Below are 13611 nucleotides of genomic sequence, written 5' to 3' on the forward strand. Positions count from 1 at the left end.
TTATAGTATAACATAACTTACTGACAGAGGGTGACTATATATAGTATAACTTACTGACAGAGGGTGACTATATATAGTATAACTTACTGACAGAGGGTGACTATATATAGTATAACTTACTGACAGAGGGTGACTATATATAGTATAACATAACTTACTGACAGAGGGTGACTATATATAGCATAACATAACATACTGACAGAGGGTGACTATATATAGTATAACATAACTTACTGACAGGGGGTGACTATATATAGTATAACATAACTTACTGACATAGGGTGACTATATATAGTATAACATAACTTACTGACAGAGGGCGACTATATATAGTATAATATAACTTACTGACAGAGGGTGACTATATATAGTATAACATAACTTACTGACAGAGGGTGACTATATATAGTATAACATAACTTACTGACACAGGGTGACTATATATAGTATAACATAACTTACTGACAGAGGGTGACTATATATAGTATAACATAACTTACTGACACAGGGTGACTATATATAGTATAACATAACTTACTGACAGGGTGACTATATATAGTATAACTTATTGACAGAGGGTGACTATATATATAGTATAACATAACTTACTGACAGAGGGTTACTATATATAGTATAACATAACTTACTGACAGAGGATGACTATATATAGTATAACATAACTTACTGACAGGGGGTGAATATATATAGTATAACATAACTTACTGACAGAGGGTGACTATATATAGTATAACTTACTGACAGAGGGTGACTATATATAGTATAACATAACTTACTGACAGGGTGACTATATATAGTATAACATAACTTACTGACAGATGGTGACTATATATAGTATAACATAACTTACTGACAGAGGGTGACTATATATAGTATAACATAACTTACTTACAGGGGGTGAATATATATAGTATAACATAACTTACTGACAGAGGGTGACTATATATATAGTATAACTTACTGACAGAAGGTGACTATATATAGTATAACATAACTTACTGACAGAGGGTGACTATATATAGTATAACATAACTTACTGATAGGGTGACTATATATAGTATAACATAACTTACTGATAGAGGGTGACTATATATAGTATAACATAACTTACTGACAGAGGGTGACTATATATAGTATAACTTACTGACAGAGGGTGACTATATATAGTATAACTTACTGACAGAGGGTGACTATATATAGTATAACATAACTTACTGACAGAGGGTGACTATATATAGTATAACATAACTTACTGACAGAGGGTGGACTATATATAGTATAACATAACTTACTGACAGAGGGTGACTATATATAGTATAACATAACTTACTGACAGAGGGTGACTATATATAGTATAACATAACTTACTGACAGAAGGTGACTATATATAGTATAACATAACTTACTGACAGATATATATAGTATAACTTGCTGACAGAGTGTGACTATATATAGTATAACTTGCTAACAGAGGGTGACTATATATAGTATAACTTATTGACACAGGGTGACTATATATAGTATAACATAACTTACTGACAGAGGGTGACTATATATAGTATAACTTACTGACAGAGGGTGACTATATATAGTATAACTTACTGACAGAGGGTGACTATATATAGTATAACATAACTTACTGACAGAGGGTGACTATATATATAGTATAACATAACTTACTGACAGATGGTGACTATATATAGTATAACATAACTTACTGACAGATGGTGACTATATATAGTATAACATAACTTACTGACAGAGGGTGACTATATATAGTATAACATAACTTACTGACAGAGGGTGACTATATATATATATATATATATATATATATATATAGTATAACTTACTGACAGAGGGTGACTATATATAGTATAACTTACTAACAGAGGGTGACTATATATAGTATAACTTACTGACAGAGGGTGACTATATATAGTATAACTTACTGACAGAGGGTGACTATATATATATATATATAGTATAACTTACTGACAGATGGTGACTATATATAGTATAACTTACTGACAGATGGTGACTATATATAGTATAACTTACTGACAGAGGGTGACTATATATAGTATAACTTACTGACAGAGGGTAACTATATATAGTATACCATAACTTACTGACAGAGGGTGACTATATATAGTATAACTTACTGACAGAAGGTGACTATATATAGTATAACATAACATACTGACACAGGGTGACTATATATATAGTATAACATAACTTACTGACAGAGGTTGACTATATATAGTATAACATAACTTACTGACAGAGGGTGACTATATATAGTATAACATAACTTACTGACAGGGTGACTATATATAGTATAACATAACTTACTGACAGAGGGTGACTATATATAGTATAACTTACTGACAGAAGGGTGACTATATATAGTATAACATAACTTACTGACAGAGGGTGACTATATATAGTATAACATAACTTACTGACAGAGGGTGACTATATATAGTATAACTTACTGACAGAGGGTGACTATATATAGTATAACATAACTTACTGACAGAGGGTGACTATATATAGTATAACATAACTTACTGACAGAGGGTGACTATATATAGTATAACATAACTTACTGACAGAGGGTGACTATATATAGTATAACATAACTTACTGACAGAGGGTGACTATATATAGTATAACTTACTGACAGAAGGTGACTATATATAGTATAACATAACTTACTGACAGAGGGTGACTATATATAGTATAACATAACTTACTGACAGAGGGTGACTATATATAGTATAACTTACTGACAGAGGGTGACTATATATAGTATAACTTACTGACAGAGGGTGACTATATATAGTATAACTTACTGACAGAGGGTGACTATATATATATATATAGTATAACATAACTTACTGACAGAGGGTGACTATATATAGTATAACATAACTTACTGACAGAAGGTGACTATATATAGTATAACATAACTTACTGACAGAGGGTGACTATATATAGTATAACTTACTGACAGAGGGTGACTATATATAGTATAACTTACTGACAGAGGATGACTATATATAGTATAACTTACTAACAGAGGGTGACTATATATAGTATAACATAACTTACTGACAGAGGGTGACTATATATGAGGGTGACTATATATAGTATAACATAACTTACTGACAGAGGGTGACTATATATAGTATAACATAACTTACTGACAGAGGGTGACTATATATAGTATAACATAACTTACTGACAGTGGGTAACTATATATAGTATAACATAACTTATTGACAGCGGGTGACTATATATAGTATAACTTACTAACAGAGGGTGACTATATATATATAGTATAACATAACTTACTTACAGAGGGTGACTATATATAGTATAACATAACTTACTGACAGAAGGTGACTATATATAGTATAACTTACTGACAGAGGTTGACTATATATAGTATAACTTACTGACAGAGGGTGACTATATATAGTATAACTTACTGACACAGCTTGACTATATATAGTATAACATAACTTACTGACAGAGGGTGACTATATATAGTATAACATAACTTACTGACAGAAGGTGACTATATATAGCATAACATAACATACTGACAGAGGGTGACTATATATAGTATAACATAACTTACTGACAGGGGGTGACTATATATAGTATAACATAACTTACTGACATAGGGTGACTATATATAGTATAACATAACTTACTGACAGAGGGCGACTATATATAGTATAATATAACTTACTGACAGAGGGTGACTATATATAGTATAACATAACTTACTGACAGAGGGTGACTATATATAGTATAACATAACTTACTGACAGGGTGACTATATATAGTATAACATAACTTACTGACAGAGGGTGACTATATATAGTATAACATAACTTACTGACAGGGGGTGAATATATATAGTATAACATAACTTACTGACAGAGGGTGACTATATATAGTATAACTTACTGACAGAGGGTGACTATATATAGTATAACATAACTTACTGACAGGGTGACTATATATAGTATAACATAACTTACTGAAAGATGGTGACTATATATAGTATAACTTACTGACAGAGGGTGACTATATATAGTATAACATAACTTACTTACAGGGGGTGAATATATATAGTATAACATAACTTACTGACAGAGGGTGACTATATATAGTATAACTTACTGACAGAAGGTGACTATATATAGTATAACATAACTTACTGACAGAGGGTGACTATATATAGTATAACATAACTTACTGATAGGGTGACTATATATAGTATAACATAACTTACTGATAGAGGGTGACTATATATAGTATAACATAACTTACTGACAGAGGGTGACTATATATAGTATAACTTACTGACAGAGGGTGACTATATATAGTATAACTTACTGACAGAGGGTGACTATATATAGTATAACATAACTTACTGACAGAGGGCGAATATATATAGTATAACATAACTTACTGACAGAGGGTGACTATATATAGTATAACATAACTTACTGACAGAGGGTGACTATATATAGTATAACATAACTTACTGACAGAGGGTGACTATATATAGTATAACTTACTGACAGAAGGTGACTATATATAGTATAACATAACTTACTGACAGAGGGTGACTATATATAGTATAACATAACTTACTGACAGAAGGTGACTATATATAGTATAACATAACTTACTGACAGATATATATAGTATAACTTGCTGACAGAGTGTGACTATATATAGTATAACTTGCTAACAGAGGGTGACTATATATAGTATAACTTATTGACACAGGGTGACTATATATAGTATAACATAACTTACTGACAGAAGGTGACTATATATAGTATAACATAACTTACTGACAGAGGGTGACTATATATAGTATAACATAACTTACTGACAGATGGTGACTATATATAGTATAACATAACTTACTGACAGAGGGTGACTATATATAGTATAACATAACTTACTGACAGAGGGCGACTATATATAGTATAACATAACTTACTGACACAGGGTGACTATATATAGTATAACATAACTTACTGACAGAGGGTGACTATATATAGTATAACTTACTGACAGAGGGTGACTATATATAGTATAACATAACTTACTGACAGAGGGCGACTATATATAGTATAACATAACTTACTGACACAGGGTGACTATATATAGTATAACATAACTTACTGACAGAGGGTGACTATATATAGTATAACTTACTGACAGAGGGTGACTATATATAGTATAACATAACTTACTGACAGAGGGTGACTATATATATAGTATAACATAACTTACTGACAGATGGTGACTATATATAGTATAACATAACTTACTGACAGAGGGTGACTATATATAGTATAACATAACTTACTGACAGAGGGTGACTATATATATATATATATATATATATATATATATATATATATATATATATATAGTATAACTTACTGACAGAGGGTGGCTATATATAGTATAACTTACTAACAGAGGGTGACTATATATAGTATAACTTACTGACAGAGGGTGACTATATATAGTATAACTTACTGACAGAGGGTGACTATATATATATATAGTATAACTTACTGACAGATGGTGACTATATATAGTATAACTTACTGACAGATGGTGACTATATATAGTATAACTTACTGACAGAGGGTGACTATATATAGTATAACTTACTGACAGAGGGTAACTATATATAGTATACCATAACTTACTGACAGAGGGTGACTATATATAGTATAACTTACTGACAGAAGGTGACTATATATAGTATAACATAACATACTGACACAGGGTGACTATATATATAGTATAACATAACTTACTGACAGAGGTTGACTATATATAGTATAACATAACTTACTGACAAAGGGTGACTATATATAGTATAACATAACTTACTGACATAGGGTGACTATATATAGTATAACATAACTTACTGACAGAGGGTGAATATATATAGTATAACTTACTGACAGAGGGTGACTATATATAGTATAACATAACTTACTGACAGAGGGTGACTATATATAGTATAACTTACTGACAGAGGGTGACTATATATAGTATAACATAACTTACTGACAGAGGGTGACTATATATAGTATAACTTACTGACAGAAGGTGACTATATATAACATAACTTACTGACAGAGGGTGACTATATATAGTATAACATAACTTACTGACAGAGGGTGACTATATATAGTATAACTTACTGACAGAGGGTGACTATATATAGTATAACATAACATACTGACACAGGGTGACTATATATAGTATAACATAACTTACTGACAGAGGGTGACTATATATAGTATAACATAACTTACTGACAGAGGGTGACTATATATAGTATAACTTACTGACAGAGGGTGACTATATATAGTATAACATAACATACTGACACAGGGTGACTATATATAGTATAAGGGTGACTATATAGTAGAAGGGTGACTTACCAGGTTGACAAGAGGACCTCCCGAGTTCCCGAACTGAAAGAGAGAAGATATCAGTCGTTCTGCTGTAATATAACTAATATTTCCGGCACAGACACATTCGCTTCTCACACACTAATATGTGCACAATTCTCTGTATATTAAAGGGCGATAATAGTCTAAATGACAGTCTAATTGGTTAGAACTCTAACTCATTAGCGCATAACCCTGTTAAGAGGTTAAACATAGTTGAAGTCCAGCTCAATATATGCAGAGCACTGCAGGTCGTGAGCAGAAACTAACACTGATCCAATCAGGAACGCTACTCAAGCGATTATGCTGATTGGATCAGTGTCTTTTTCTGCCCGGGACCTGCACAAAAATAATAGGTCATTTATTGCCACTTACTACAGATGTCTACAGCAGGACAATGTGCACGTGTGTATGTATGTGCATGTGTGTATGTATACAAGTGTGTGTGTGTGTGTATGTGTGTGTGTATGTATGTGCATGTGTGTATGTATACAAGTGTGTGTGTGTATGTATGTGCATGTGTGTATGTATACAAGTGTGTGTGTGTGTGTGCATGTGTGTATGTATACAAGTGTGTGTGTGTGTGCATGTGTGTATGTATACAAGTGTGTGTGTGTGTATGTGTGTGTGTATGTATGTGCATGTGTGTATGTATACAAGTGTGTGTGTGTGTGTGTGCATGTGTGTATGTATACAAGTGTGTGTGTGTATGTATGTGCATGTGTGTATGTATACAAGTTTGTGTGTGTGTGTGTATGTGCATGTGTGTATGTATACAAGTGTGTGTGTGTATGTGCATGTGTGTATGTGCATGTGTGTATGTATACAAGTGTGTGTGTGTATGTGCATGTGTGTATGTGCATGTGTGTATGTATACAAGTGTGTGTGTGTATGTGCATGTGTGTATGTGCATGTGTGTATGTATACAAGTGTGTGTATGTGCATGTTTATATGTGCATGTGTGTATGTATACAAGTGTGTGTGTGTATGTGTGTATGTGCATGTGTGTATGTATACAAGTGTGTGTGTGTGTGTGTATGTATGTGCATGTGTGTATGTATACAAGTGTGTGTGTGTATGTATGTGCATGTGTGTATGTATACAAGTGTGTGTGTGTATGTGCATGTGTGTATGTATACAAGTGTGTGTGTGTATGTGCATGTGTGTATGTATACAAGTGTGTGTGTGTATGTGCATGTGTGTATGTATACAAGTGTGTGTGTGTGTATGTATACAAGTGTGTGTGTGTATGTGCATGTGTGTATGTATGCAAGTGTGTGTGTGTATGTATGTGCATGTGTGTATGTATACAAGTGTGTGTGTGTATGTGCATGTGTGTATGTATACAAGTGTGTGTGTGCTCGTGTGTATGTATACAAGTGTGTGTGTGTGTGTATGTGCATGTGTGTATGTATACAAGTTTGTGTGTGTGTATGTATGTGCATGTGTGTATGTATACAAGTTTGTGTGTGTGTGTGTATGTGCATGTGTGTATGTATACAAGTGTGTGTGTGTATGTGTGTATGTATGTGCATGTGTGTATGTATACAAGTGTGTGTGTGTGTATGTGCATGTGTGTATGTATACAAGTGTGTGTGTGTGTATGTATACAAGTGTGTGTGTGTGTGTATGTATACAAGTGTGTGTGTATGTATACAAGTGTGTGTGTGTGTATGTATACAAGTGTGTGTGTGTGTATGTATACAAGTGTGTGTGTATGTGTGTATGTATGTGCATGTGTGTATGTATACAAGTGTGTGTGTGTGTATGTGCATGTGTGTATGTATACAAGTGTGTGTGTGTGTGTGTGTATGTGCATGTATGTATGTGCACGTGTGTATGTATACAAGTGTGTGTGTATGTATGTATGTGTGTGTGTATGTATACAAGTGTGTGTGTGCTCATGTGTATGTATACAAGTGTGTGTGTATTTATGTGCATGTATGTATGTATACAAGTGTGTGTGTATGTGCATGTGTGTATGTATACAAGTGTGTGTGTATGTGCATGTGTGTATGTATACAAGTGTGTGTGTATGTGTGTATGTATGTGCACGTGTGTATGTATACAAGTGTGTGTGTATGTGCATGTGTGTATATATACAAGTGTGTGTGTGCTCGTGTGTATGTATACAAGTGTGTGTGTGTATGTATATGCATGTGTGTATGTATACAAGTGGGTGTGTGTATGAATGTGCATGTGTGTATGTATACAAGTGTGTGTGTGTGTATGTATGTGCACGTGTGAATGTATGTGCATGTGTGTATGTATACAAGTGGGTGTGTGTATGAATGTGTGAATGTGCATGTGTGTATGTATACAAGTGTGTGTGTATGTATGTGCATGTGTGTATGTATACAAGTGTGTGTGTGTGTATGTGCATGTGTGTATGTATACAAGTGTGTGTGTGTGCGCGCGCGCGCGCGTGTGTATGTGCGTGTGTATATGTGCATGTGTGTATGTATACAAGTGTGTGTGTGTGTGTGCGCATGTATGTGCATGTGTGTATGTATACAAGTGTGAGTGTGTGTGTGTATGTGCATGTGTATATGTGCATGTGTGTATGTATGTGCATATGTGTATGTATACAAGTGTGTGTGTGCGCATGTGTGTATGTATACAAGTGTGTGTGTGTGTATGTGCATGTGTGTATGTATACAAGTGTGTGTATGTGCATGTGTGTATGTATACAAGTGTGTGTATGTGCATGTGTGTATGTATACAAGTGTGTGTATGTGCATGTGTGTATGTATGTGCATGTGTGTATGTATACAAGTGTGTGTGTGCGCATGTGTGTATGTATACAAGTGTGTGTGTGTATATGTGCATGTGTGTATGTATGTGCATGTGTGTATGTATACAAGTGTGTGTGTGCGCATGTGTGTATGTATACAAGTGTGTGTGTGTGTATGTGCATGTGTGTATGTATACAAGTGTGTGTATGTGCATGTGTGTATGTATACAAGTGTGTGTATGTGCATGTGTGTATGTATACAAGTGTGTGTATGTGCATGTGTGTATGTATACAAATGTGTGTGTGTGTGTGTGTGTGTGTATGTATATATGTGCATGTGTGTATGTATGTGCATGTGTGTATGTATAAAAGTGTGTGTGTGTGTGTGCGTGTATGTGCATGTGTGTATGTATACAAGTGTGTGTGTGCGCATGTGTGTATGTATACAAGTGTGTGTGTGTGTATGTGCATGTGTGTATGTATACAAGTGTGTGTGTGTATGTATGTGCATGTGTGTATGTATACAAGTGTGTGTGTGTATGTATGTGCATGTGTGTATGTATACAAGTGTGTGTGTGTGTATGGATGTGCATGTGTGTATGTATACAAGTGTGTGTGTGTATGGATGTGCATGTGTGTATGTATACAAGTGTGTGTGTTTGTGCATGTATACAAGTGTGTGTGTGTGTGTATGTATGTGCATGTGTGTATGTATGTGCATGTGTGTATGTATACAAGTGTGTGTGTGTGTGTGTATGTGCATGTGTGTATGTATACAAGTGTTTGTGTGTGTGTGAGCGCGCGTGTATGTGCGTGTGTATATGTGCATGTGTGTATGTATACAAGTGTGTGTGTGTGCGCATGTATGTGCATGTGTGTATGTGCATGTGTGTATGTATACAAGTGTGAGTGTGTGTGTGTGTGTGTATGTGCATGTGTATATGTGCATGTGTGTGTATGTGCATGTGTGTATGTATACAAGAGAGTGTGTGTGTGTATGTATGTGCATGTATAAAAGTGTGTGTGTGTGCGTGTATGTGCATGTGTGTATGTATACAAGTGTGTGTGTGTGTGTGCGTGTATGTGCATGTGTGTATGTATGCAAGTGTGTGTGTATGTGTGTATGTGCATGTGTGTATGTATACAAGTGTGTGTGTGTATGTATACAAGTGTGTGTGTGTGTGTGCGTGTATGTGCATGTGTGTATGTATACAAGTGTGTGTGTGTATGTATACAAGTGTGTGTGTGTGTGTGCGTGTATGTGCATGTGTGTATGTATACAAGTGTGTGTGTGTGCGCATGTATGTGTGTATGTATACAAGTGTGTGTGTGTGTATGTGCATGTGTGTATGTATACAAGTGTGTGTGTGTGTGTATGGATGTGCATGTGTGTATGTATACAAGTGTGTGTGTTTGTGCATGTGTGTATGTATACAAGTGTGTGTGTGTGTGTGTATGTATGTGCATGTGTGTATGTATACAAGTGTGTGTGTGTATGTATGTGCATGTGTGTATGTATACAAGTGTGTGTGTGCGCATGTGTGTATGTATACAAGTGTGTGTGTGTGTATGTGCATGTGTGTATGTATACAAGTGTGTGTGTGTGTGTGTGTGTGTGTGTATGGATGTGCATGTGTGTATGTATACAAGTGTGTGTGTATGGATGTGCATGTGTGTATGTATAAAAGTGTGTGTGTGTGTATGTGCATGTGTGTATGTATACAAGTGTGTGTGTGTGTATGGATGTGCATGTGTGTATGTATACAAGTGTGTGTGTATGGATGTGCATGTGTGTATGTATACAAGTGTGTGTGTTTGTGCATGTGTGTATGTATACAAGTGTGTGTGTGTGTGTATGTATGTGCATGTGTGTATGTATGTGCATGTGTGTATGTATACAAGTGTGTGTGTGTGTGTATGTATGTGCATGTGTGTATGTATGTGCATGTGTGTATGTATACAAGTGTGTGTGTGTGTGTATGTGCATGTGTGTATGTATACAAGTGTGTGTGTGTGCGCGCGCGTGTATGTGCGTGTGTATATGTGCATATGTGTATGTATACAAGTGTGTGTGTGTGTGTGCGCATGTATGTGCATGTGTGTATGTATACAAGTGTGAGTGTGTGTGTGTGTGTGTATGTGCATGTGTATATGTGCATGTGTGTGTATGTGCATGTGTATATGTGCATGTGTGTGTATGTGCATGTGTGTATGTATATGTATGTGCATGTGTGTATGTATTCAAGTGTGTGTGTATGTATGTGCATGTGTGTATGTATAAAAGTGTGTGTGTGTGTGTGTGTGTGAGTGTATGTGCATGTGTGTATGTATACAAGTGTGTGTGTGTGCGCATGTGTGTATGTATACAAGTGTGTGTGTGTGTATGGATGTGCATGTGTGTATGTGCATGTGTGTATGTATACAAGTGTGTGTGTGTATGGATGTGCATGTGTGTATGTATACATGTGTGTGTGTTTGTGCATGTGTGTATGTATACAAGTGTGTGTGTGTGTGTATGGATGTGCATGTGTGTATGTATAAAAGTGTGTTTGTGTGTGTATGTGCATGTGTGTATGTATAAAAGTGTGTGTGTGTGTGTGTGTGTGTGTGTGAGTGTATGTGCATGTGTGTATGTATACAAGTGTGTGTGTGTGCGCATGTGTGTATGTATACAAGTGTGTGTGTGTGTATGGATGTGCATGTGTGTATGTGCATGTGTGTATGTATACAAGTGTGTGTGTGTATGGATGTGCATGTGTGTATGTATACATGTGTGTGTGTTTGTGCATGTGTGTATGTATACAAGTGTGTGTGTGTGTGTATGGATGTGCATGTGTGTATGTATAAAAGTGTGTGTGTGTGCGCGTGTATGTATACAAGTGTGTGTGTGTGTGTATGTATGTGCATGTGTGTATGTATACAAGTGTGTTTGTGTGTGTATGTGCATGTGTGTATGTATACAAGTGTGTGTGTGTGCATGTGTGTATGTATACAAGTATGTGTGTGTGTGCATGTGTGTATGTATATGCATGTGTGTGTGTGTGCATGTGTGTATGTATACAAGTATGTGTGTGTGTGCATGTGTGTATGTATACAAGTGTGTGTGTGTGCGCGTATATGTGCATGTGTGTATGTATACAAGTGTGTGTGTGTGCGCGTATATGTGCATGTGTGTATGTATACAAGTGTGTTTGTGTATGTATGTGCATGTATGTATGTATACAAGTGTGTGTGTGTGTATGTATACGTGTGTCTGTGTATGTATGTATGTGCATGTGTGTATGTATACAAGTGTGTGTGTGTGTGTGCGCGTATATGTGCATGTGTGTATGTATACAAGTGTGTGTGTGTGCGCGTATATGTGCATGTGTGTATGTATACAAGTGTGTGTGTGTGTGCGCGTATATGTGCATGTGTGTATGTATACAAGTGTGTGTGTATGTGCATGTGTGTATGTATACAAGTGTGTGTGTATGTACATGTGTATGTATACAAGTGTGTGTGTGCTTGTGTGTATGTATACAAGTGTGTGTATGTATGTGCACGTGTGTATGTATACAAGTGTGTGTATGTATATGCATGTGTGTATGTATACAAGTGTGTGTGTATGTATGTGCATGTGTGTATGTATACAAGTGTGTGTGTGTGTGTGTATGTGCATGTGTGTATGTATGCAAGTGTGTGTGTATGTGTGTATGTGCATGTGTGTATGTATACAAGTGTGTGTGTGTATGTGCATGTGTGTATGTATGCAAGTGTGTGTGTATGTGTGTATGTGCATGTGTGTATGTATACAAGTGTGTGTGTATGTATGTGCATGTGTGTATGTATACAAGTGTGTGTGTGTGTATGTGCATGTGTGTATGTATACAAGTGTGTGTGTGTGTATGTGCATGTGTGTATGTATGCAAGTGTGTGTGTGTATGTGCATGTGTGTATGTATACAAGTGTGTGTGTGTATGTGCATGTGTGTATGTATACAAGTGTGTGTGTGTGTATGTATGTGCATGTGTGTATGTATGCAAGTGTGTGTGTGTATGTGCATGTGTGTATGTATGTGCATGCTCGTGTGTATGTATACAAGTGTGTGTGTGTGTATGTATGTGCATGTGTGTATGTATGTGCATGTGTGTATGTATACAAGTGTGTGTGTGTATGTATACAAGTTTGTGTGTGTGTGTATGTGCATGTGTGTATGTATACAAGTGTGTGTGTGTGTATGTATGTGCATGTGTGTATGTATACAAGTGTGTGTGTGTGTGTATGTGCATGTGTGTATGTATACAAATGTGTGTGTGTGTGTGTGTGTGTATGTATGTGCATGTGCATAAGGTAATCACTGTG

General features: G+C 35.5%; 1 protein-coding gene across 1 annotated transcript in view; it reads right to left on the reverse strand.

Moving 5' to 3' along the window:
• HTRA2 (HtrA serine peptidase 2) overlaps nucleotides 1-13611 on the reverse strand; it is a 146723-nt gene that overhangs the window by 24189 nt on the left and 108923 nt on the right. The window contains exon 3 of the mRNA XM_053697231.1: nucleotides 6525-6557. Coding sequence (XP_053553206.1) covers nucleotides 6525-6557 — 33 coding nt within the window. The remainder of the gene's footprint in view (nucleotides 1-6524; nucleotides 6558-13611) is intronic.

This window comes from Bombina bombina, unplaced genomic scaffold (genome assembly GCF_027579735.1).
Source record: "Bombina bombina isolate aBomBom1 unplaced genomic scaffold, aBomBom1.pri scaffold_728, whole genome shotgun sequence".
Classification (NCBI taxonomy): domain Eukaryota; kingdom Metazoa; phylum Chordata; class Amphibia; order Anura; family Bombinatoridae; genus Bombina; species Bombina bombina.